The sequence below is a fragment of the Vidua chalybeata genome, chromosome 24 (genome assembly GCF_026979565.1).
Source record: "Vidua chalybeata isolate OUT-0048 chromosome 24, bVidCha1 merged haplotype, whole genome shotgun sequence".
Classification (NCBI taxonomy): Eukaryota; Metazoa; Chordata; class Aves; order Passeriformes; family Viduidae; genus Vidua; species Vidua chalybeata.
In genome coordinates this window covers 1,678,971-1,701,739 of record NC_071553.1, presented here as the reverse complement: position 1 = coordinate 1,701,739, position 22,769 = coordinate 1,678,971, and the positions used below count along the sequence as shown (strand labels likewise).

At 56.7% G+C, this 22,769-nt stretch overlaps 1 protein-coding gene across 2 annotated transcripts in view; it reads left to right on the top strand.

Moving 5' to 3' along the window:
• The window catches only part of LOC128799452 (receptor-type tyrosine-protein phosphatase V-like), a 35,303-nt gene that overhangs the window by 5,876 nt on the left and 6,658 nt on the right, over window positions 1-22,769 (top strand). The window contains exons 5-32 of one of the 2 annotated variants that reach the window (XR_008434728.1): window positions 302-568; window positions 2,247-2,519; window positions 3,230-3,490; window positions 3,949-4,221; window positions 4,641-4,910; window positions 5,464-5,733; window positions 5,876-6,148; window positions 6,373-6,645; window positions 7,039-7,308; window positions 7,681-7,953; window positions 8,766-9,038; window positions 9,866-10,138; window positions 11,154-11,423; window positions 11,852-12,130; window positions 12,378-12,512; window positions 12,619-12,823; window positions 15,598-15,665; window positions 16,031-16,157; window positions 16,453-16,500; window positions 16,918-17,011; window positions 17,858-17,948; window positions 18,444-18,520; window positions 19,336-19,470; window positions 19,955-20,077; window positions 20,527-20,687; window positions 21,062-21,197; window positions 21,637-21,754; window positions 22,460-22,547. Coding sequence is in view for 1 of the 2 variants with exons in the window: in XM_053963881.1 (XP_053819856.1) it covers window positions 302-568; window positions 2,247-2,519; window positions 3,230-3,490; window positions 3,949-4,221; window positions 4,641-4,910; window positions 5,464-5,733; window positions 5,876-6,148; window positions 6,373-6,645; window positions 7,039-7,308; window positions 7,681-7,953; window positions 8,766-9,038; window positions 9,866-10,138; window positions 11,154-11,423; window positions 11,852-12,130; window positions 12,378-12,512; window positions 12,619-12,823; window positions 15,598-15,665; window positions 16,031-16,157; window positions 16,453-16,500; window positions 16,918-17,011; window positions 17,858-17,948; window positions 18,444-18,520; window positions 19,336-19,470; window positions 19,955-20,077; window positions 20,527-20,687; window positions 21,062-21,197; window positions 21,675-21,754; window positions 22,460-22,547 (5,366 nt within the window). In the remaining variant the exon portion in view is untranslated. The remainder of the gene's footprint in view (window positions 1-301; window positions 569-2,246; window positions 2,520-3,229; window positions 3,491-3,948; window positions 4,222-4,640; window positions 4,911-5,463; window positions 5,734-5,875; window positions 6,149-6,372; window positions 6,646-7,038; window positions 7,309-7,680; window positions 7,954-8,765; window positions 9,039-9,865; window positions 10,139-11,153; window positions 11,424-11,851; window positions 12,131-12,377; window positions 12,513-12,618; window positions 12,824-15,597; window positions 15,666-16,030; window positions 16,158-16,452; window positions 16,501-16,917; window positions 17,012-17,857; window positions 17,949-18,443; window positions 18,521-19,335; window positions 19,471-19,954; window positions 20,078-20,526; window positions 20,688-21,061; window positions 21,198-21,636; window positions 21,755-22,459; window positions 22,548-22,769) is intronic. The other variant, XM_053963881.1, reaches the window with a different exon arrangement.

Below are 22,769 nucleotides of genomic sequence, written 5' to 3'. Positions count from 1 at the left end.
GGGGCAGTCTGGGGATCCTGGATCTCTTGGCTGCTGAGAGCTTCAGGAATGCTGAAGTACTCAGTCTGCCACCCCTCTGCCTGGCAGCCTGAAAGAACATGACAATGTGGAGGGACATCAAGGGCCCTCCAGCCTGTGTGGGAGGGGGCACAGGAAAGACATCCCTCAGTAGACCCCTACCAGACCTTCACCCCCATGCCATAGAGAGCAGCTATGGGCACAGGGGCCCCTGGGGAGAGAGGAGGGTCCAGGGACCACCAGCCCCAGTGCTAAAGTTGCTGTGTCCTGCTCTTCGCCTCAGCTCCCTCCATCCCCACCCAGCTGAGGCTCAGCCCAGGTTCCAGCACCAGCCTCGTCGCCTCCTGGGCAGGTGCTGCAGGGGCCGCCTGGCTCCACCTGGAGCTCCGCAACCTCCTCACCCAAAGGGTCAGCACGACCCTGTCAGCCAGGAGGGGCCTCAGCAGCTACACCTTCCAGCATCTCCACCCTGGCACTCACTACTGGCTGGGGCTCAGCGCCACGGCTGGGCCCTACACCGCAGTGGGACCCAATGCCACTGCCTGGACGTGTGAGTATCCACTTGGTGGCCCCAGCTTTCTCCCTGCCTCTGGTCCAGCCTCTGAATCCTCCCCTGCCAAAGTGCAGCCTCCTTGGGTGCACAGGGTGATTTTGCTTGGACCTGGCCAAAAGCTGCTCCAGGACCCAGCTCTGGGGCACTGCTATAGTGGGGCCAGTGAATCCCCTGTGCTGGCCTGCTTCTCCCTGGGATGCAGTGGGAGCAGCCTGTGGGCTCTCCCCTAGGAGAAGGATGGAAGGGCAGCAGATCCCACTGGTGTTCAGTGCTGCTGGGGTTGTCTCTCATGTGCCTCAGGGCTGTACAAGGGCAGCAGAAAAAATGGGCCAAGGGGGCAGCAGCTGAGCTGGTTTGAACTGGAGGCCTCTGGAAGTGGCTTATACAAGAACAAGAAAGACTTTTTACATGAGCAGACAGTGATAGGACAAGGGGTGAGTGGTTTTGAGCTAAAATAGGAGAGATTTATATTAGATGTTAAGAAGAAATTCTTCCCCATGAGGGTGCTGAGGCCCTGGCACAGGTTGCCCAGAGAAGCTGTGGCTGCCCCATCCCTGGGAGTGTCCAAGGCCAGGCTGGACGGGGCTGGAGAGGTGGGATAGTAGAAGGTGCCATGGCAGAGGGTGGGAATGAATGAGCTTTAGGGTCCTTTTCAGTCCAAACCATTCCACAGTTCTGTGATTCTATGAAATGGATTTTTGGTGCTCTTTGATTGTTGTCAAGGATATGGTGTGGTAGCACCTGATAACCTCATCCTGGTGGATGTTCCCAGCATGATGGGTGCTGTGCAAATAGAGCCAAGGAATACAGGAGCCTCTGGCAGGTCAAAACAGTGAGGGCAGCCCTCCCAGCACCCACTATTGCACCATTCCCCCAGCCCACTCTCTGCTCTGGCCTCAGGCTGATGATGGCCCTGAAAGAGGGGGACTTTGCTGGTGACAACACGTCCATAGCCCAGTAAAAAGTTCCAGTCCTGAACTTGCTCTCCCAGACGTTTCCAGAAAAAGCAGGAGGGAAATGAAGAGGGCAGAGCAGATTCACACTAAACACCAAGGTAGCGTTGGCCCTCAAATGATGGAGGTGCCAAGCTGCAGACTCAGAGCAGCTGTGGCCAGTGACTTGTCCTGGCACTGGCCAAACACTGGTTGTGTGTATGCTGGGAGGATCTGGGTGCCACCAGGTGTCAAAGTCTCCAGCTCCTTCCTGCTCCACCTGCCAGCCTGGGAAGCTGCAGCCTCCTCCCTGCTCCCTGCAGATGGGGTTTTGGAAGGCCTCCAGAGCTCCAGCTGGTTTCTTTCTGCTCTGGAGTGAGGCTGATCCCCACTGTTGCTGCCTGCAGCTCTGACCTGCTCCACTGAACAAAATTCCCCCATGCCAGACGCACGAGCCAGGGGCGTCTGGCCAGGAGTTTGGTCCAGGCCAGTTCCTGAGAATATCAGCAAGCTCATGGTGGGATGTGAATGGAGTGGAAGGAGACTTTTAGGAATTTCCCAGCAAGGCTGCCAGCTTTGTCTGGACTCTGTTAGTCCAGGAATGCTTGTGCTGGGGAGTGCAGATGGCTCGCTCCAAAAGGATGTCCAAGGCTGGACGTAACCCTGCCAGGAATGAGGCTCAGGAGAGTAAGGGGTACAGAGCACCCCATAGCCCTGACTCGCACAATCCTATTCCCTTCCAGACCCCCTGAGTCCTGACAATGTGACCCTGAGCAGTGCAGAGGAGCAGAACTCCTTAGAGGCTCGCTGGAGTGTCCCAGGGGGACAGAGGGACTTCTACCTGGTGACACTGCGGGAGGGAGAGGACAGTGCTCCGACGAGGAACATCTCCGTTGGTGGGGACAACGATCACGTCACCTTCCACGGGCTGAGCCCTGGCCAGCAGTACTCTGTCCAGGTGGTGGTGGTGGCAGGGCCCTACAGGGCATCAGCACATAGCACAGCAGCCTGGACAGGTGAGCAGAAAGTCCATGTGTGGCCCTTGGGCTGTTCCTGCTGCCTGGAGGGGGCTGGGGGTGAGGCAAGGACAGGGCACCTGGGACACCTGGTCTCAAGAGTAGGTTGTGGGTCAGGGCAGGAAATTGTGCCTCCCCACAGTTCCTGGTGAGGGTGGGCTCAGAGGTCCTGGGCAGACTTGTGCCAGCAAGTGTCAGGCACAGATCAAGACCAGATGCTGCTTTGTGCCTTCTGGACTCTGTTTGGCACATTGCAGGCTGCTTCCTCCCTTCCCCTCACCACAGCTGGATGGGTGGGCAGGGAAGCACCACCAGCCCCCCCAGAGGGGCCATCTCCCTGTGCTCAGTCTCTCCTGGGTGACCTGTGGAGCCACAGTTGGTGCTGTCCCAGAGCTGCCACTCTGGGAAAGGACAACTGGAGCTGTACACAGTGTGGGGAGGTACCCACCCAACCCGTGGTGCTGGGGGCACTAAGAGCTTCCCTGCAGCCCCTTCTGCCCCTGTGTGGGATGGAGACAACCGCAGTGTCACAGAATCACAGAACTGTTAGGGTTGGAAAGGACCTCTGGAGATCATCTAGTCCAACACCCCTGCTCTAGGGCCACCTAGAGCAATTTGTAAAGCAGAAAATATCTTGTGAAAATATGTTGTGAAAGCAATCTTCCTGCCTGATGCACTGCCCCATGTCGTGCTGTCCTTGTCCCTTGCAGAACCACGAGCACCATCTGGCGTGAGCCTGTCCAGCCAGGGTAGCCCCCACAGCCTGCTGGCCAGCTGGGAGGAGGCCACAGGGGAGGGCTATCTGCTGGTCCTCAGGCTTGCAGAGCACCCTGTGAATAACAGCTCCTTGCCCAGGGGTGTCACGAGCTTCACCTACGAGGGCCTCCACCCTGGGACCCTGTACACCTTTGAGGTCAGCACCGTGGCTGGTCCCTACACGTCCTCACCCCGGTGCATCTCCAACTGGACATGTGAGTGCCACTGGATCCTGCCCTTCCCCTGAGGTCACACCTCAGGGCACTGACAGCACACATCTTCTACAGCTTAATCCAGTAACTGGGCAAAAGGCTCAGCAGGAGGCAGAGGTGCTGCTGGATGTGTGTGACCCTGCTGTTTCCCAATCACCAGGGAAAAGCGCAGCTGAGCCCAGTGCCCTTCTCCTCAGCCACCCTCCTGTGGCACTGCTCGGTCTGTCACTGCCTTCACCCACCCTCTCCACCACCCACCACCTCCTCCAGCACTAGAACAAGTTTTTCTCTGCCAATTTGAGCTGTGCTGGCCCAGTCCCTGCCAGGCTGGTGTGTGGGTGTCAGCAGGGGTGACAGTGGTCAAAGCACCTGGATGCAATTTTTCCCAGGGAAGGGGCTCCTGCCCCAGCACATTTGGAGCTGCACTTCTGCCAGGTGATTCTGGACCTTTCCTTTTCTAGACCCTTTGCCCCCAGAGCAGCTGACCCTCAGCAATGGGGGCCGCAGCACCTCTCTGCAAGCCTCCTGGAGAGCAGTTTCCTCTGGCAGCACTGGCTACACAGGGACCCTCTGGGAAACCAAGTCCCAGGAGCAGGTCAGGAATGTGACTGTGGGGAGTGACTGGACGAATGTCACCTTGGAGAACCTGGTCCCTGGGCGGCAGTACACACTGGAGATGGCTGCTGTGGCTGGGCCTTACAGATCCCCTGTGCGATCAGCCACCGACTGGACGTGTGAGTGTGACAGTCCTACCTCAGCCTGCTGCAGGTCACAACTGCCACCTGCCCGTGAGAGCAGAATGCTGACAGCACCAGAGTGGCCCATGTATGGGGAGGTGGGGAATCAGAGTCAGGGCTGCATAGACAGACAGAATGGGCAGTCAGCTGGAGCCACATTCAGCCATGTTGGAAGTAAAAGGGTCTGCAGTGCAGGAGGAACCCATCACTGAACAGAAAACATTCCCAAATGTCACCCAGGGGAAGGTGGGGACCTGCTCCCATGTCTGCTGTGGAGCAGGGGCTCTGGCTGCTCTGGGTTTGGTGTGCTGACTCCTGACCTAACCCCAGCAGGTACAGACAGGGGAGGGTGCCCAGGACAGCCCCACAGCACAGCACAGCCTCCTCTCACTGCCTGGCTGTCTCTCCTCTCTCAGACCCCCTGGCTCCGGCCGGCGTGACGCTGACCAACACCCGGCGCCCAATGGGGCTCTCGGCCTTCTGGGACAAGGCTGCTGGTGATGTGGACCAGTTCCACCTCCAGCTCTACAGCAAGAGCCACGCAGCACAGAGGAACACCTCAGTGGGGCCAAACACCCACAACTTCACATTCCTGGGGCTGTCCCCTGGCACTCAGTACTTCCTGAAGGTGACTGTCCTCGCTGGCCCATACAGATCCTCGTCACACTTTGCCACTGAGTGGACATGTGAGTCAGAAGTATTCTCAGTCTCTTGCAGGGATGGGACATCCTGGCACTGCTTGCAAGACTAGCAGTGACACAAAGTTGTCTGGGTGGAGGGAGGGCTCCAGTGAGACCTGCATGCTCCCTGTTCTGGGAGACAGAGCACATGTCATAGGTTAGGTGCTGTGTGCTGGACCCCAAAAGATCCTTTTCCCCAGCTTAGGCTTTCCCCAGTCAAGTTGAACCTTCTGCCTGGACCACTGGTGATCTGAAGGCCAGCCAGGGACTGGTGGGAGGGGGATGTGAGAGAGGAAGCACAGAGACCTGTATGGGCTTGCTGCTCCCTGTCTGTGGAGCAGAGCAGCCCATTGGGAGCTGAGTGCTCTCAGCACCTGCCTGCCAGCAGCACCCTGGGGACATGCACAGGCAGCTTGCATGTCCCCCAGGAGAGCAGAAGATCCAGTGGTCAGGTGCCCTCACTTCTCTTTCAGCCCTGTGTAGGGTGCAGGCTGTGCCCTGGCTTGTCCAGGTGGTTCCTCCACCACCTCATGGGTGTCCATGCTCTGCTTCCCTCCAGATCCACTGTCCCTGGCTAACGTGAGTGTGCAGCCTGGCCGGAAACCCCAGGAGCTGCACGTGAGCTGGGTGGAGTCCGGAGGTGGCAGAGATCACTTGGTGCAGCTCTCAGTGGCTGAGTCCCTGTCCATCATCAGGAATGTGTCTGTCCCCCGTGGAGTCACCCAGCTGGACCTGGAGGGGCTGGTGCCAGGCTCCCGGTACCGCGTGGAGATCATTTCCCAGGCTGGGCCTCATCGCATCTCCTCTCAGACTGCCATCGGCTACACTGGTAGAACACAGCTCCCCTGCTCCCGCCAGCCTTAGGCATTGTGTGGATGCCCACAGTGCTCCAGCTGCCAGCTTCATCCCCAAGCTAGAGTCAGTTCTGAGCAGCCAGGTTTGTCCCCAGTGACACTGTTTCTCTCCTGCAGCCCCACTGCCTCCCCGTTCCCTGTCTGCCAGCCCCATCAGCATGGCCTGGGCTCTGGCTGTGCACTGGGAGGCTGCTCCTGGCCAGAGGGATGGATACCTGCTCAGCGTGCTCGAGGAGGGCTCTTCTGCACAGCCAAGGAGCCTGGAAGTGGGGAAGTACAGCACCAATGTCACTGTGCCACAGCTGGAAGCAGGAACATGCTACCTTGTTAGGATCTGGGCAGTGGCTGGACCCTACCGCTCCCTCCCCGAGAACATCACCGGCTGCACAGGTCAGCAGCTGACACCCACGGGTGATGGGATCAGTGTTGGCCCCTGGGGAGAGGAAATGAGAGGAGAGGAGAGGAGGGAGGGAGGAGGGCACCCTGGCCTGGTTCCTGGTGAAGCTGGCCTGTGGTCACATCCTGCCTCTCACAGTCTCTGTGTACGAAGATGGCTGCATGTTCAGAAGTGGATCTTTTCCTCTCTGACTCGTGTGTCTTGTTTTTCCTCACAGTTCCTGCTGCACCCACAAACCTGAGCCTTACCAACCCAGGCAGCTCCTCAGAGCTTTGCACATCCTGGAACAAGCCCCCTGGCAAGAGGGACCACTACCATGTAACTCTGTATAGCCTCAGCACCCAGAGCAGGATTCAGGTCCAGACCTTGAGTCCAGATGCCCTGAACATCACCTGGACTCACCTGGAAGCAGGCAGGAAGTTTGCTGTGCAGGTCACTGCTGTGAAAGGCTCGTTAGAAGCCTCTTCCATCAACGTCACCCAATGGACATGTGAGTGTGGTTGGTTGGGTTGGGCACAGTGCCCCACTGTGAGCCTCCACCTGATCCTGCCAGAGCACCACCGCCACCTTCCCCATCCCAAGCTGTGCCCACAGCTTCTGTGTGATGGTCCCACCTTTCTGCTCACTGCCCTCACTCCATCCTTGACACAGAGCCAATCCCCCCATCCACCCCAGAAGCTCTGATTATCTCCTCTGCCACATCCAGCAGCACACCCCAGGGATGATACGCTCCAAGTCATGTGAAGCCTGCCTGGCCCTTTGTGCCCAGGCTTCTCTCCAGAGGATCTCTGGTCCAGCCCACCCCACCTGGAGGAACCCTGGGCACAGCAGCCAGCTCTCAGCACTGAGCAGGAGGGCTAACTGTCTCCCTGTTGCTTTCCAGATCCCTTGGCCCCTGTCAACCTCACCCTGAGCAGCCCCTCAGCCTCAGCGCTGGTGGTGTCCTGGGCAGTGCTGGGTGGAGGGGCGGAAGGCTTCGTGGTGGATGCCCGTGACACAGCGTCTGGCACTCCCGTCGGGCACACGCTGCTGGCCGGGGATGCCAGGAGTCACATCCTGAGGAGCCTGAGCCCCGGCACCCGCTACAGCGTGGCAGTGAGGGCCACAGCAGGGCCCTTCCACGCCAGCGCCCCCAACCTCACCCACTGCACACGTGAGTGTGATGCTCTCCTTGCAGCGTTCTTCACCAGATCTCCCCTTCCCAGTTCAGTCAGGGACCATACTGGTGCAGCTGCCCTGCTAACCTCTGCCACCCCTGCAAGTACTCAGTGCTTATTCTCTGCTGGATGCAGCACGAGGAGTCTGTGCCTGACCCTGTGCCACGCCCTGTCCCTGGTAGCCTCCCACAGCAATCCACAGTCTTAGCCAGCAGCCAGGCAGGAGGCAGCTGCCACAGAGGCACAGCCAGGCTGTGGCACCTGCTGCTGACCCAGCTCCTGCAGCACAGGCTTGGCACGGACGTGGAGCATCTCCTTGTGCTGAGCCCAGATGTGGCTCCTGGCAGTGACTTGTGTTTCCTCCCCAGGCCCGCTGCCCCCGGCCGCCGTGCGCTGGCTGAGCACGGGGCACCCCGACAGGCTGAGCGCGGCCTGGGGGGCCACGGCCGGGGGCACAGATGGATACACACTGACCCTGTACCGTGCACGACTGGGCACTGTGGCAGCCACAGCCTCGCTTGGAAGGGACACCCACAACTTCACCTTCACGGGCCTGGCCCCAGGACACGAGTACTCCCTGGAAGCCACTGCCACAGCTGGGCAGTACCAGGCAGCAGCACCCAAAATCAGTGGCTGGACATGTAAGTACCTGAAGCAGTGTCCTCTGCAGAGGGTTGGGAAATGTCACACCACTGGGCTGTCCTGAGGAGAGCTGGGAGATTCACGGGGATGCAACAACGGGGGATCTGGTGGCTTTGGAGATGTGCACACACCTCCTGCGTGTCGCAGCAGTTAGTGCAGGGGCACACTGCTGGCTGCTTGGCACTGGCATGTTCAGCTGTAGGTTTGCACAAGGACATGCTGATGAAACAGGGCTGCCCAGATGTGCCTATGCTGGGACATTCCCATCTCCCTGTGTACAGGAGCACAGACGTGTACAGGGCACCTGTACTGCTCCTGTGTACAGGAGGCTCACTGAGTCCTTTCCCTCAGCTAGAAACCACCTTACCATAAAGGTTCATGAAATGAATCAGTGTAGTGCAAGAAACCACTCCACAGTCCTCCCAGAAGAACAGGTCTTTGCTCTGGAGATGGGCTAACCCAGAACCTCTCCCCACCCAGAAAGATTCTAGGGCTGGTCAGAGAGCAGTGGCTCTGCCAGTGCTGTCTGGGCACCTGCACAGCAGCTGGGTGTGGGAACACACCTGTGCTCATGGCGGGGTGCAGGTGTTCCCACTGGGCTGTGGGAATGAGCGTGACCTGGATAAGGAGGGCTTGGCATGTGAGGGACCAGTAAGGGTGAGCATCGTTAAAGGTGAGGTGAGATGGGAGTGGAAAAGTGAGGATGAGGCGGCATTGGTCAGAGGGGATCCTCCCTCGGGGAGCACCAGCGGGTGTGTGTGTCCTCCTGCTCGGTGTCCTGTCCCTAACACGAGGTGTGGTGGCTCCCCAGGCCCGCTGCCCCCGGCCGCCGCGCGCCTGCTGAGCACGGGGCACCCCGACAGGCTGAGCGCGGCCTGGGGGGCCACGGCCGGGGGCACAGATGGATACACACTGACCCTGTACCGTGCACGACTGGGCACTGTGGCAGCCACAGCCTCGCTTGGGAGAGACACCCACAACTTCACCTTCACGGGCCTGGCCCCAGGGAGCAAATACCTGCTGGAGGTGGCATCTGTGGCTGGCTCCTTCAGGGCACCTGCAGGGAACGTCAGCAACTGGACGTGTGAGTACCTTTAGTGAGGGGATGTGTGCCCTGCTGGGCAGTCACGAAAGCTCATGGCCAGGAACATGGCCCTGCTGACCTTCACAGCAGACCCCAAGCAATGGCAATGAGCAGGGCTCTGCCCACTCTCATCGTCAGCTCCACCAGCCTGGGTGAGGGCAGCTGGAGCTCCAGAGTCATGCTCCAGGTCAGAGCCACGGAGGAGGGAGCAGCAGCAGGGTGTTCACCTTCCCCTGTCCCCTAGCTGGCTGTGTGTTCCCTCCTCACCCCTCCCCAGATGTCTCACTCCATCGGGGGCAGGGCTGTCCCTGCTCAGACAAGCACAGAGAAGTTTGCAGAAGCTTTGAGCTGCCTCTGGGCTGGTGGGTGGAGCCACACAGTGGAGGCTCAGTGCGCTGTCCATCTAAAAGATCTTCTAATATATATTTATTTTATTTATTTTATCTAGATTTTAATACCTTTTGTGTTAATAATACAAAAATAAGTTAAAATGTTTATAAATAGTAATCCTTAATAAGTTGAGTGTTAATAAGATTAAGTAAAGTTTCACTATATTTAAGTACTTTTAATCTCCATTTTATCACTTTAATATTCTATTAAAATTTAATTTATTATTCTTTGTTATTAAAGTTTATTCATTCTATGTTTAAGTGTTGTTTAATATAAATTATCCTAAATCTTGTTAAAAGTTATTTATCTAAACTGTAAAATACATAGTTAATTTTCTTAGAGAAATAAGTGTGGTGCATCCCTTCTGATGGCACTACCAAGAGACCCCCGGTGTCCTGGGGCCCTTTGCTGACGTGTCCCCCATCCTGTCTTGGCAGACCCCTTGGCGCCCCGTAACGTGTACATGACGAACCAGGGCTATCCCAACAGGCTGAGTGCATCCTGGCGAGCTGAACCCCAAGGACAAGACAGTTACAGGCTCCTCCTCTATCATTCGGGGTCAGGCATTGTGGCAGCCAATGTCTCTGTTGGGAAAGGCACCAGCAAATTTACCTTTTCTGGCCTGGCTCCAGGACACAAATACCTGCTGGAAGTGGTGTCCGTGGCAGGGCCCTATGCAGCCTCGGCAGGGAACATCAGTGACTGGACAAGTAAGTGTCAGAGCTGGAGATTCTGCATCCTGCACGAGGCTCAGCCTTCCCATCTGGGTGGGCTCAGCACCTGTGGTGGGAAGGGGCAGACTGGACTGCTGCCTGGGAGCTGTAGGGTCAGAGAATGGTTTGGGTTGGAAGGGACCTTTTAAAAGCCATCTAGTCCAACCCCCCTGCTAGTGGCAGGGACATCTTCAACTAGATCAGGTTGCTCAGAGCCCTGTCTAAGCTGACCTTGAATATTTCCAGGGATGGGATGAGGTGGAGGTACCAGTGTAGCAATGGGATCATGGGCTGGGCAAGCCCTGGTGGATGGGAGTGTGGGGCAGGGCAGTCCTGCTGCCTGTGGCAGGGCCTGGCAGCCACCAGTGCTGTTTCAGGAGGCAGCCTCCAGCCCATGGCCCCACTGGTTGAAGTCTGGCTCCTCCAGGCAAGGGTGACTGAACAAGAGCACAGGATCCCGTGGCAGTAGTGCTGCTCTGGTAGATGACACCCACAGCCTGGGGGAACCATGAGGCCTCACAGCTGGGGGGGACACCCCACCATTCCTGCTGCATTTTTTCCAGGCACTTAGAGAATTGCTGGCATGGGGTATAAGGGGAGGATGGGCTCTTTTTTTTGTTTTATGGAATGTGGAAATGCTGATAAGCACAATAAGCCTTTTCATGTGCTCGTCCCCACAGTCCCTGCACTTTGCTTGGGGAATCCAGCGGTCCCTACTCCCACGCTCAGCCATCCCTGGCAGGGTGCAAGGAGTCATGTGCAGAGCCCTTTGGGCAGGTTTCTAATGCAACTCGCTAATTAGCAGGAAGAAGAATCCATCTCCTCGCACTCCTCACTCTGTGTGTCCTTCAGCTGCAATTTAAAGGTCATTTCTGGCAAACAGCAGCTGCAGGAATGTTACCAGTGAACATGTGGAGTCTCCTTGTGTCACCCATCTCCTACTTGTGTCTCTGTAGACTAGAAGAGAGCACATGCATACCAGTAACTCTTCCTGGTGTGGCTTTTGTTGTAGCCCCCTCAGTTCCCCAGAATCTCTCGGCGGTGGCTGAAGGGAACAACACGATGCTGATCTCCTGGGACAGTGTCTCTGGCCAGCAGGACGACTGCCAGCTGTGGCTGCGGGACCCCCAGAACAGCTCACTGCCCTGGCGGCACTCTCTGGGCAGAGGACAAGTCCAGCACCTCCTCCAGGGGCTGATCCCAGGCAGGAACTACTCCGTGTCCTTGAGCTGCGTGGCTGGGCCGTACTGGAGCAGCACCAAGCCCTTGGCAGTGCCCGTGGGTGGGTACAGACTGCCACGGGGAGGGAGCGGGGCTGGAAGAGGGAGAAACACCTGGGTGGCCTCAAGTCTGGATGGACCCTTGAGTGTCAACAGAGGCATGGGAAGTCTTGTGGTGGGAGATAGGGAAGGCCAGCGAGGTGACCCTCTGGTAGCCATTGGCTCTCTAAGCTAGCCCCACCACAGAGATCTCCTGGCTACCTGTGAAGCAGAGCAGACTGCAGATCTCCACTGGCTGATGCCTCCTGTAAGGTGTGAGCTCAGGCCCTGCTCATTCCCACTGTCCTGTGGCTCATGGCACAGCAGGTTCCCAGGCTGCAAGTGTCCAGCTCTGCTCATCTCACTGGCCTGGGGAGCAGATGCTGACAGGGGCAGAGGTTGGGATTTCTCTGATCCAGTGAGTCCAGAGCCTGCCCTGTCTGCTTTGCAGAGCCAAATCCAGTGAAGGATGTGCAGTGCCTACCAGAGTCAAGGAGCCTTTACTTGAACTGGACGAGCTCTCCTGGAGATGTGGAGGCTTATGAGGTGGTGACAGAGAGACTTTCTGAAGGACCCCCGACCTCCAGGTTTACCATGAGCATCCCTTCAAGCGAGGCCAGTCTGGAGGGGCTGGAGCCAAACTCCTCCTACCAAATCCTTGTGAGCACCGTGGGCATGAACGCACTGAGGAGCCAGGCGGTGACTCTGCTCTGCAGCACAGCAGTGGAGCGTGAGTGCCCTTCTTTCCCACAGCCTTGCCACGGGGAAAACACCCCAGGAGACCCCAGGAGAAAACACCTGGTGTTGCTGGTCAGAGCCGGGGGCTCTTCGGGGTGCCTGTGAGCCCCATGTGGTTGCACTGCCCTGCAGTGGGTTGGGGCTCTGGCTGTGCTGCTGGGACCAGGCACAGGCTGAGCAAAGGGGGGTCTGGGAGTGGGGACACACTAAGATGCTGTGCTTGCTGGTTGCTCTTCCAGCCCTGCCCCCGCCCCTGCGTGCAGACGTGTTCCCAGTGGAGGCCAGTTCCACGGTCATCATCTCGCCCGACCTGTTCAGTGAGGAGAACGGCCAGATCGAGTACTACGGTGTCATTGCCACCACCAACGAGTCACGTAAGTGGCCCTGCATGTCCCAGCCCGTGGTGGCTCCCTGGAGGGCAGCAGGACCCCTGGATGTCACTTTGGGACTGTCACTGTCACCTTGCACATTCCCCTCCAGTGCTGAGGCCCACCCAGGAGATCATGTCCAGCACATGGTACGACCACTACTACGGGACAGAGGACTCCTACCTGGCAGTGCTCATTCCCAACCCCTTCCATCAGAGGAGCTCCCCCGACACCTGGAGAGTGCCAGTGGGAACAGAGGAGTGTGGCCAGTCCAGGGCAACCTGCAATGGGAAGCTGAAAGCCAACGAACAGTACAGGTGAGAGAGGTCAGCATCCCTCCTGAGGGGGAGGGGCTGGAGGAGAAAAAGGACTGCACGTGTCCCTGCAAGAATGCCACCAGCTCCCTGGCTGTCACATCAGCCTCACACCCCCAAATCCCCAGCAGTGGGCCCCAAGGGTTCTCCACCAAGAAGCATTTGAGGAAGGCAGGGCTGGCGTGCAGGGAATATTTGGCAGTGTAGTGGGCAGGGAGAGGGAAAGCTGAGGCTGCCAAGGGCTGTGTGTGTTGTCTCAGGAGCTGAGCAGATGTCCAGCCCCAGGATAGGAACTAAAACAGATGCTGTAATTTGTAGGACCTTCGTTTGTGACTCAGAACCATGTGCAGACAGTGCAAAAATGAAACTGATTTGGAAAGAGTTCCAGTGGTGCCTACTCAGTGGGAGATCCAGAGGCTGGGGTTAGCAAACAGGCTGAGGTCCGAGTTCCCCATGAGACACACACATGGATCCCAACAGCCATAAGTTCAGAGTCTTATTTGACAGTGAATGGGATCCAGGAACATGGAGGTACATATTTTCTTGTAGAGTACCTTTAAAACTGCTGATGGAAAACCAGGTTTTCCACTGCTAACAAAGAAAGGTATCTTTAGTCAGTCCTGTTAATTTAGCAGCTCACAGTTTCATCAAATGGGGACCACATCCCATTTCTCTGATCCCCCAGAGTCTGGAAGGTTATCCCATTTCACTATAAAGAAACTTGCAGCAAGGATGGCTGATGGTGATAAAGCCATTGAGAGCATTAGGAAAAGAGAATGAAAATCCATGGGAGAGTGTGTGCATGAGAGAGCTTCCCTTTCACTGGGAATGAAGGGAGAATGAAATCTGCCCATGCGTTTTGTAGTGAGTGGGTGTTGGGGTTGGACCTGCCCTTCCTTCCTTCCTTCCTTCCTTTCCTTCCTTTCCTTCCTTTCCTTCCTTTCCTTCCTTTCCTTCCTTTCCTTCCTTCCCTCCCTCCCCATTCTCACTACTGTTCCTATGTGCAGACATGGAAAACTTTACCTGATTCTGAGTTGTTTCATATTCACACCTGTGCCAAACAGGGGCTCGTCAGCTGCTGGTTAGGGCAGCACTGGCCCAGATCGGTGGTAACAGCCAGGGGGTGGGAAATGGCTGTTTTTCCCAGGGGAAAAGAAAAACGGGGAGTTTCCAGAGAGCCATTGCCTGGGAAATTCCAGCCAGACTGGGGTCATCAGAGCAGAGAGCAGTTCTGGTGTGCTGTGTTATCCTGCCTGGCAGGAGAATGGCTGACAGTGCACTCCCATCCCATGTCCGTGTCGTGTCCATCCCGGGTCCCTGGGCTGGCAGGGGATCTCAGACGGTTTCAGAAGCCTGGAGACCCATCACCCATCAAATCTGTCTGTTGTGTATTGCTCATGGCTCACCCTCGGGCGTGGCAGGGCAGGACTTGCTGGTTCACCCGTCAGCCTCGCTCTGCAGGGATAGAGAGGGATCAGCAGGGATGGAGAGGGAGCAGCAGGACAGAGATCTCAGACTACGGGCTGTCAGCAGCCTGGAGGGGACTTCAACAGCACCACAATCACACCAGGCACTGACGAGCCAAGCACGGGCTCTGTACCTGCCACACCCACTTGGACTTCTCACCCCAGCAGGGACCTCCCGCGGGGAGCAGCTCATTCAGGGACATCGGGCCCTGTCATTAGTCCACCTGCCATGATTCCATCACATGAGTCAATGGCATGTACTGAACTGTCCAGTTATTCAGGACTAGAAGGTACTTTTACACCACAGCTTTCTTACTTTTACACCACAGCTTTCTTTCAGTTTGGCTGCCCTAAAAACATAAATATTCTCAGTACAAACAGCACTTGACCTAAATATCCTAAATATCTGACCTAAATTTCTTAAATATCCAGCCTAAATATTCTCAGTACATGGAACACTCAGCCTAAATATCCGACCTAAATATCCACAGTAGACTGTGCTGCTGAATTAATGATTATCAGGGTGGTGAGAAGCTGACAGCTCATTCCCACTCAGAATTTCTGTTCTTGTTTCCTGTCTTTCAGTGAGTTATTTATCCACAAGACCTGATCTTTCATGCCATGGCATCTTCAGGCTCACTTTTCAGAGTCTGTGCCCTGGCCCGGTGTGGGGACCCACACACAGTCAACAAACCCTTGGCTGCTAAAATCCAGTGCTGGCTTTAAAAACTTTGGCTTGCATTTAGGGCACAAGAAGGGGCCCTTCCAAGTCACCTGCTCAGAAGGAAAGTCAGCTCTGCAGGGAGCTGAGGGCATTGTTGTGCCTGCTGCCAGGAGGGGATGAGGGGCAGATCTGCACAGGGAAGAGGATGCACCAGCCACTTGTGTGTGTGTGTGTGCAAGGAAGGGTCTGGGCAGGGCTCAGCCCTTCCAGCTGAAATGCCTCTGTGTCAAACAGGGCTCAGCTCTTTCCTGTCAACCCTGCTAACCAGCTGACATGAACGATGTGTTTTTAATTTCTTGTGTCCTGTAAGAGACCAGACACTACCATTCTCTGCCGATAACCCTTTGGAGGAGAGCTGCTTCCCATTTGTGCTTGCTGAACAATTTCTTATGCTTTCCCAAGTGGAACAAACTTGCCCAAGAGGCAGAAAAGGGAGGGAAGACCATTTCCACACATGCCCATAACAGAAAACCAGCTTTTTCCACGCAGCAGTTCTGTTCCCTTGGGTCCTGCCTGCTGGGTGCTGGGTTCTGGCTGCTGTGCTCAGCTCAGGCTGCCCCTGACACAGGACTCTGCATTGCCTTTAGGTTCAGCATTGCTGCCTTCACCAAATATGACCCAGTAGCCCCTGCTGTGACATTCACCATGTTCTCAGGTAAGCTGGAGAATAGCATCTTCCCTACCTGCCTGTGTAGGTTAGAGGCAATGAGCAGCCAGAAGGAGCTCACAGGCTATAGTAAATATAATAAATAGAATAAATGCAGCCATATATCATACAATTATAAAATGGTTTGGGTTGGAAAGGACCTTAAAGCTCATATAGTTCCACTCCCTGCCATGGGCAGGGACACCTTCCACTAGCCCAGCTTGCTCCAAGCCCGGTCCAGCCTGGCCTTGGACAGATCCAGAGATGGGGCAGCCACAGCTTCTCTGGGCACCCTGTGCCAGGGCCTCACAACCCTCATCATAAAAAACTTTTTTACTGATTCTTTTCTCTATACTCTCTCCTTTTAATTCCAGCTGCTGGATCCAGTGCAGACACAGCTCCACTCTCAATGCCAATAATTGCTGGAATCATTGTGGGGTTTCTTCTGACACTTGCAGCTGTTTTTGCTTTGGTTTACTGGAAACAGCTCAAAGCAAAGAGGTGAGCATGAGCCATATCTTACCTGTTGATACCCAACCTTCAGTGCCAAGCCTGGAGGAGAGCAGGGAGAGGGTGTAAAAAGAGACTTAGACAAACTAGCAGGTGGGCTAGTGGAATTGTGCCTGGCAAGCTCAGAAGCCAAAGGCAGAGGGGAGAGAGGAGCTGCCCATGTGCAGTTAAGTCACAAAGCCCTACAGGTGTGCAAGGCAGTGTGCCTGCCAGTGGTACACAGTACCTCATGGCATCGATGTCTGCACTGCAGGCAAAAGTAACAGCTCCTGTGCTTTGATTCTAGAACCAAGAAGAGCAGCCCACCCCAGGAGATGGTGACCTACAGCTTGAGGTGAGTGCTGGAGTCTGTCCTATGTATGGCCCCACTGCAGCTCCCACTGTCCTTTACCTACTTCCTTTTTCATGCTTTGACTCAGGAAAAATCCAAGTGTCTCCTCTCCTCAGTTATTTTATAAATCACCCTTTCCCAAGTTCAGTATTTATTGCCCAGCTCCATTCCAAGTCAATGCATTGTCTCCACCTCCTCTGCGAGTTTCTGCAGCAGGAGGATATTCTTATCAGCTCGAAATCCCCCCCCCCCCCCCAGTATTTAAACTGTTGGACCTGCTTCCCTGGGCAGTGAGGTGGCTCTGAACCATCCCTGTGTGCATCCAGGTCTCCTGGCAGGGCTGTCCCAGTGGCACCTGGCAGGCTGGCCAGGCCTCCCAGTAACTAAGGCAAGTTTTCCTCTGGACTTCATTTCCTGCAGAAACGTCCACCGGCCAGTTCCCCTGCAGAACTTCAAGCAGTACTATGAGATGAAGACAGCAAGTGCTAACCACGCTTTTTTCCAGGAGTTTGAGGTGAGCTGAGAGCCCTCCTAGAGATGACACTTGGTTTCTGCACTCGGTGGCTCATGCTGTTGGGTGTCCAGTATGGAGTGCTCCTCTCCAGGGGTGGTCACCCATCTCTAGCAATCCAGCCAGCCTGTGGAGCAGCCTTGGAAGCCAAAGATTGGATGGACCAAGTCACAAGCAGTTCCTTTGCTCAAAACCTGTTTTGTTCAAGTTCTGGTCAAGGCACACGTGGCGTGAGCTGAACTAGCACAGAGCAAAGTGCCCCAGCCCTGACTGGAGGGAGAGGGATGGTGATGAGAACCACCCTGACAGTGGTAGAAAAGAGCCTGCAGCTCTTCCCTCGAGGGAAGGTCGAGGAGCACTCTCAGACCTCCAGGGTCAGGCTGTGAGCTTCACCTCAGGCTGCCTTCCCTGGCTCCCACTGCCAGCACCTGCAGCCTCTGGACTGTTCTGCTGCAGCATCTTCAAATTCCTACCAGCAATTTCAAACCCTCCTCAGATCAGCCTTTCCTGGTTTATTGAGTGAGGACAGGGGCAGAAGCAGATGCAGCACAAGATACTTCTGTTTGCTCAGCAGAAAATCCTCCGAGCTTTGTGGTAGATTTCCAAGGCTTTTATCCCCCAGTACTTGTTCTTGGGCTTTTCTTTTAAATATAACCCATGCTGCTGGAAAAGGCGGTGGGAAAAGCCACCAGAGTGCACAGGCCATGTGAGAGGGGAGTGGAGCAGTTCTCTGTGTGAGGGTAATCCTCTTTACCCTCCAGACAGAGCCACTGGCCACGAGCAGGGAGCTGAGCTGACCAGGAGCTCTCCAGAGGAATGTTTGTGCTTATCTTTTCCCCTGTCCTACAGGAGCTGAAGGAAGTTGGGAAGGAGCAGTCGAAGGTGGAGGCTGAGCTGCCAGCAAATGTCTCCAAGAACAGATATGCCCATGTGTTGCCCTGTAAGTGCTGTCTCCTCCCTTCTCCCCCAGCCTCCAGGGTGGGAGCTCACAGGGCAGTGTTCAAGGACAGGCTCACCTTGCATCCCTGCCAGGGTCAGTGCCTGGCTCCTTTCCTGGGAGCAGGAGGACTCTTGAAATGGGCCTCAGTTTCCATTTTCTTACTGGAGACTCAAGCCTTAATGGTTGAGGCAGGGCTGAGCCACCATCCTGCCCAGCTCCTCCAGCTGTGCTGGGTGAGCCCAGCTCAGGGTGGGTCCCAGCAGGAGACCAAAGGGGGTCCATGAGCTTCACTGGTGGGCCTCATGACCCCAGCTCTGTTTGCCAGTCCCCTGCTAGCCCAGCTGGCAGGCAGTGCTCACCTCTCCAGGGAGAAGGGGCTTGGCAGAAGACAGAGCCTCCCTGCAGGAGCTGCTGAGGCTTCTCCCACTGGGTTACCCATGTCCCATGTCCTGGTAAAGGGCTCCTTGGGGCTCACCTGTGTGTGGTTTCTTTCAGATGATCACTCTCGGGTCAAGCTGAGCCAGCTGGGGGAGGATCCACACTCAGACTACATCAATGCCAACTTCATGCCTGTGAGTGCCCGCTTGCTCTCCCCACTGAGATACGGCCACAGGGCTCCATCACAGGAGCTCTGCCTGGCTCGAGGCAGAGTGTCCCTTTCTGTGAGGGCTGGTGGCCATGAGGTGTGCTGGTGAAGGCACAGCTGGCACAGGCCAGCGAGAAGCTGGGGGGAGGTGGAGAGGTGTGGTTGTCCTGTGGCAGGCATTGATGGAGCCTGTGAGATGGCAAATGCTGAGTGTGGGAAGTCTCTCTGCTTTCTTCTCGTGGACTGTCCTCTTCCATCACCTCCCAGCTTACTGCCCTGTCTCTCTGCCTGCTCTTTTTCCTTCTGGTCTGTGCAGCTGCATTTGAACAACCCTGGAGCTGTGCCTCCATGCCCCATGTGGGAGGTGTTCCCAGGTAACAGGCAGGGCACGCTGCATGCATGGGCCATTGTGTGGATCTGGGGGGCCTGTGTGTGTCCAAGGGCAAAGAAATACCCTGAGACCTTGCATGCTCACCCTGCCCTCAGCAGGGAAGGGGAAGCACAGGGACGACCCAGATCTGTCTTTCTCTGGTTAGGCTGAATGAGGAACTGCTTGGAGGGAAATGGTGTGGGGCACTTTATTCCAAACAAGTAGAAAGTGTAGCTGGGCAGCTCACGCTTCCTGTGAAATCAGCTGCTGCTGAGATCAGCTGCCTGGGACCTGTGCCCATGTGGACTAAGGGCAACAGGAATTTCTCCTTCTACCACAAAAACAGACCAGGCACTGACTGGTCCCAGGGCAGGACCCTCCTGCCTTGGCAACCTGCTAACTCATTTTGCTCTTGTCTGCCTCTTGCTCAGGGCTACACATCCCAGCAGGAGTTCATTGCCACCCAGGGGCCCCTAAAGAAAACCATAGAGGACTTCTGGAGGCTGGTGTGGGAGCAGAATGTCTGCAATATCATCATGCTGACAGTGTGCATGGAGAACGGGCGGGTAGGTCGGTGCCAGCCCCAGCCCCCAGCCCAGCCCAGCCCTGGTGGTGTGAGCTGAGCCCAGGGCTGGGTCTGTGTCCTGCACAAAACCCCTGCTCTGATATGGCTCCAGGATGAGCACAGCACAGACAGATTCTCTGACAGTTTGGGGGAAGAGAGGCTGATTTGTGCAGCTCAGCCTCAGCTTGGGGTGGGAGCTTAGCAGAATCTGAAATTTCCATGTCCTCTGGGTGAGCCACCTCACATGGACTGTTCCTCCAGTCTCCAGGGATGATGAGACCCACACAGGTCCTTTTTTTCTGGACGAGGCTGAGATCCAAATGAAGGGGCTGTGAGGGAGAGCTGTGCAAAGCTCCCAGTGGGAAGGGGAAACACCCCTGCCTGCTCCCCAAGACCTGTCCTGGCTCCCCTACAGCTGCTGCTCCGTAGATGCTCCCTGGGAGCCAGATCACCTTGTCCCTCACTGGGACCCTGTCCTGCTCTAGGTGCTCTGTGATCATTACTGGCCATCAGAGTCTGCCCCGGTGTCCTATGGGCAGGTGAGGGTGCACCTGCTGATGCAGAGCAGCTCTGAGGAGTGGACAGTACGGGAGTTCAAGCTGTGGCACGTGAGTGCAGCCACCAGGGGCTGTGGGGACCTCTTGGGGGTTTGGGGTGGGCACTGGCATTTCTCCTCAGCGGTGGTGGCACCTTTCCCTGCTGTTTCTGGGGCTCAGAGAAGACCCAAGCCCTGAGGAGCAGTGAGGGTGACACGGAGGTGTCCAGCACGTGTCATGCTGCTCTCCACTCTTGCTCTGTCGTTTCCACATCCCTGCCCCAGGACAGCCTGCAGTTTCCAGGCCACATTCCCTGGCAGTCAAAGGCAGATGTCCTCCCTCCCACCTCCACGGCATGGCAGGGGCTGTGGGGGAGCACGGAGGAGCAGAAGCCACCAGGCAGTGCAGACCTGATGTTGGCTGTTCCCTGCAGCTGAGCAGGGTGTCCTCAAGTGCCCAGGTGCTGTCAGGGGTGTGAGCCTGCCCCGGGGGCTGCACACCCATCAGCAATCCCTGTGCAGGAGGGTCTGCGGGCAGAGCGCTTCGTGTCCCACCTGCACTACACAGCCTGGCCCGACCACGGCATCCCAGAGTCCACCACTTCCATCATGACCTTCCGGGAGCTGGTCCAGGAGCACATCCAGAGCACCAAGGATGCAGGGCCCACCCTCGTGCACTGCAGGTGAGGCTCTGCCCCATGGGATGGTGTGGGGGGGGATGATGGTAGAGGGCAGGGGGGATGAGGGTCCTACTTGTGCACAAACTGTGAGTGAGGGAAGGCAGTGCCCAGGAGACACAGCTGCTCTGTGGAGTCTCCTGCTCAGGTGTTGAGGAGTACAGGAGTGCTGGCAGCCTGCCCCCAGCCCCAGGCTGTGGGGCAGGGGGAGATGGTCAGCACCAGCCCAGGGCAGCCTGAATGCCCCTCAGCTCCATCCCCTGCTGGGCCAGTGCCCGGGCGGTGCCCAGGGAGCAGCCTTTGGGAGCGTGTCCAGCAGCAGGAGGGAGCCAGGGCTGTGGTGTCAGGCCTTGTTTAACCCTGGCTGTCTGTGCCCTCAGTGCTGGCGTGGGCCGCACGGGCACCTTCATTGCCCTGGACCGGCTGCTGCAGCAGATGAAGCACGAGAAGGTGGTGGACATTTTCGGTGTTGTTTACTCCTTGAGGATGAACCGGTACCTGATGATTCAGACTCTGGTGAGATCCCTGCTCCCTCTTTCCCCTGGCCCCTCTCTTCATTCCATTGAAGTTCCCAGGGCTGGCAGTTGGATGAGCTGGCCAGCCAGTCCCAGCACCCCCAGGCTGGTCCTCAGCCTGTCACTGTGTCATCCTGCTGCTGAAAGCAGCAGCTCAGCTGGAGTGGAAATTGCTGGGGGGGTCTTCAGCTGCTTCATGCCCTGCTAGACCCACAACAGCAACATCCAGAGTCTCAGAGACCTCCCAGGAGGCTCAGAAACACCCCGGAGCACTGAGGAACAGGATCAGGCCCTTTGCAGACAGTCCTTAACTCACACCATGTTGTTGGTCTGGGATGCTCCCCAGTCTGTCTCCTCTCTCCAGATTTGGGGCTGGGACAGGGTGTCAGGATTGCCCTTCAGGAGAGGGACATAGCCACCCTCTCGTGCTGTCTCTGCAGTGTGATGGTCTGTGTTGCTGTCTGCCTTTGCCTTCCAGTCCCAGTACATTTTCCTGCACAGCTGCATTCTGGACAAGATCTTGGAGGAACCTCTGCTGGATTTATCAGGGACAGAGAGGTAAGGCTTTGCTGTGCTTTGCCACTCTGCCCACCCTGATCCACAGCCCCTCCCAGCAAGCCTTGGCTGCAGGACAGAAGGACAGGAAGCCCAGCCAGCCATCCCAGCTGCTGCTGGGAGTGGGTTGTTCCTGCAGCACAGGGTGCCCAGCACAGAACAAAGTGCAGTCTCCCGGGTACACCAACACCAGAGATGTGCAGAGCTGTCCTGGGGAAGGCATTTCCCTCAGCCTCTGGCTTCCCAGCCCACAGACACGCCCTAGAGATATGTAAAACTGGACATATGTAAAACTGGAGAGGCTCATGGCAGCTGGGTGACCTTGGAATGTGCTCCTAATGGAGGCCAAGAGGATGGAGCAGAGTCCAGCTGGGCATGGATTTGACCACATATCTCGTTGTCTTGGGGCTGCATCTGGAGGTCATACACTTGTCTTTGTGGTCAGATTGTCTCCGCCCTCATGCAGAAGAGGATGTCCTTGTCCTTGCTGCCTCTTGGGAATGAGCCCTGGGCTGTGTCAGCCCTGAGACCTGCCTCTGTCTGGGGGAGAGCAGGTTGTCACGGGCCAGAGCTGGGCTGGGAGCCTGGGAGACCCCTGGCATTTGAGGAGTGAAGGTCTGCTCACAGCCCTGTCCACCTGCTGCAGACACAGCCTGGGTGCTGCTCATTGAGCTCAGCCTCATCCTTATGCCCTGGCTCTCTCCCCAGGTCCTGCCCCATCCCACTGAAGAGCTTTGCCCAGCACTATGCCCAGAAGGCAGCCAAGTCCCACATGGGCTTCCTGAGGGAGTACGAGGTGAGAGCTGTCCCGGGCAGGTGCAGGGAGTGCTGCCATGGCTGTGTGTGCTGAGGGCACCTGGGGAGTGATTGAACCTGCTTGGGCTGGAGGGCATCCTGTAAGTGCCTCCTGAGTGGGTCCCATGCCCCGGGTTCCTGGGTGTTCTGGCAGTGTCCCCTCTCCACGGCATTGCATGCCCAGGCACACAGCTCCCTCATGCATTCTGCACTGGTCAGGGTC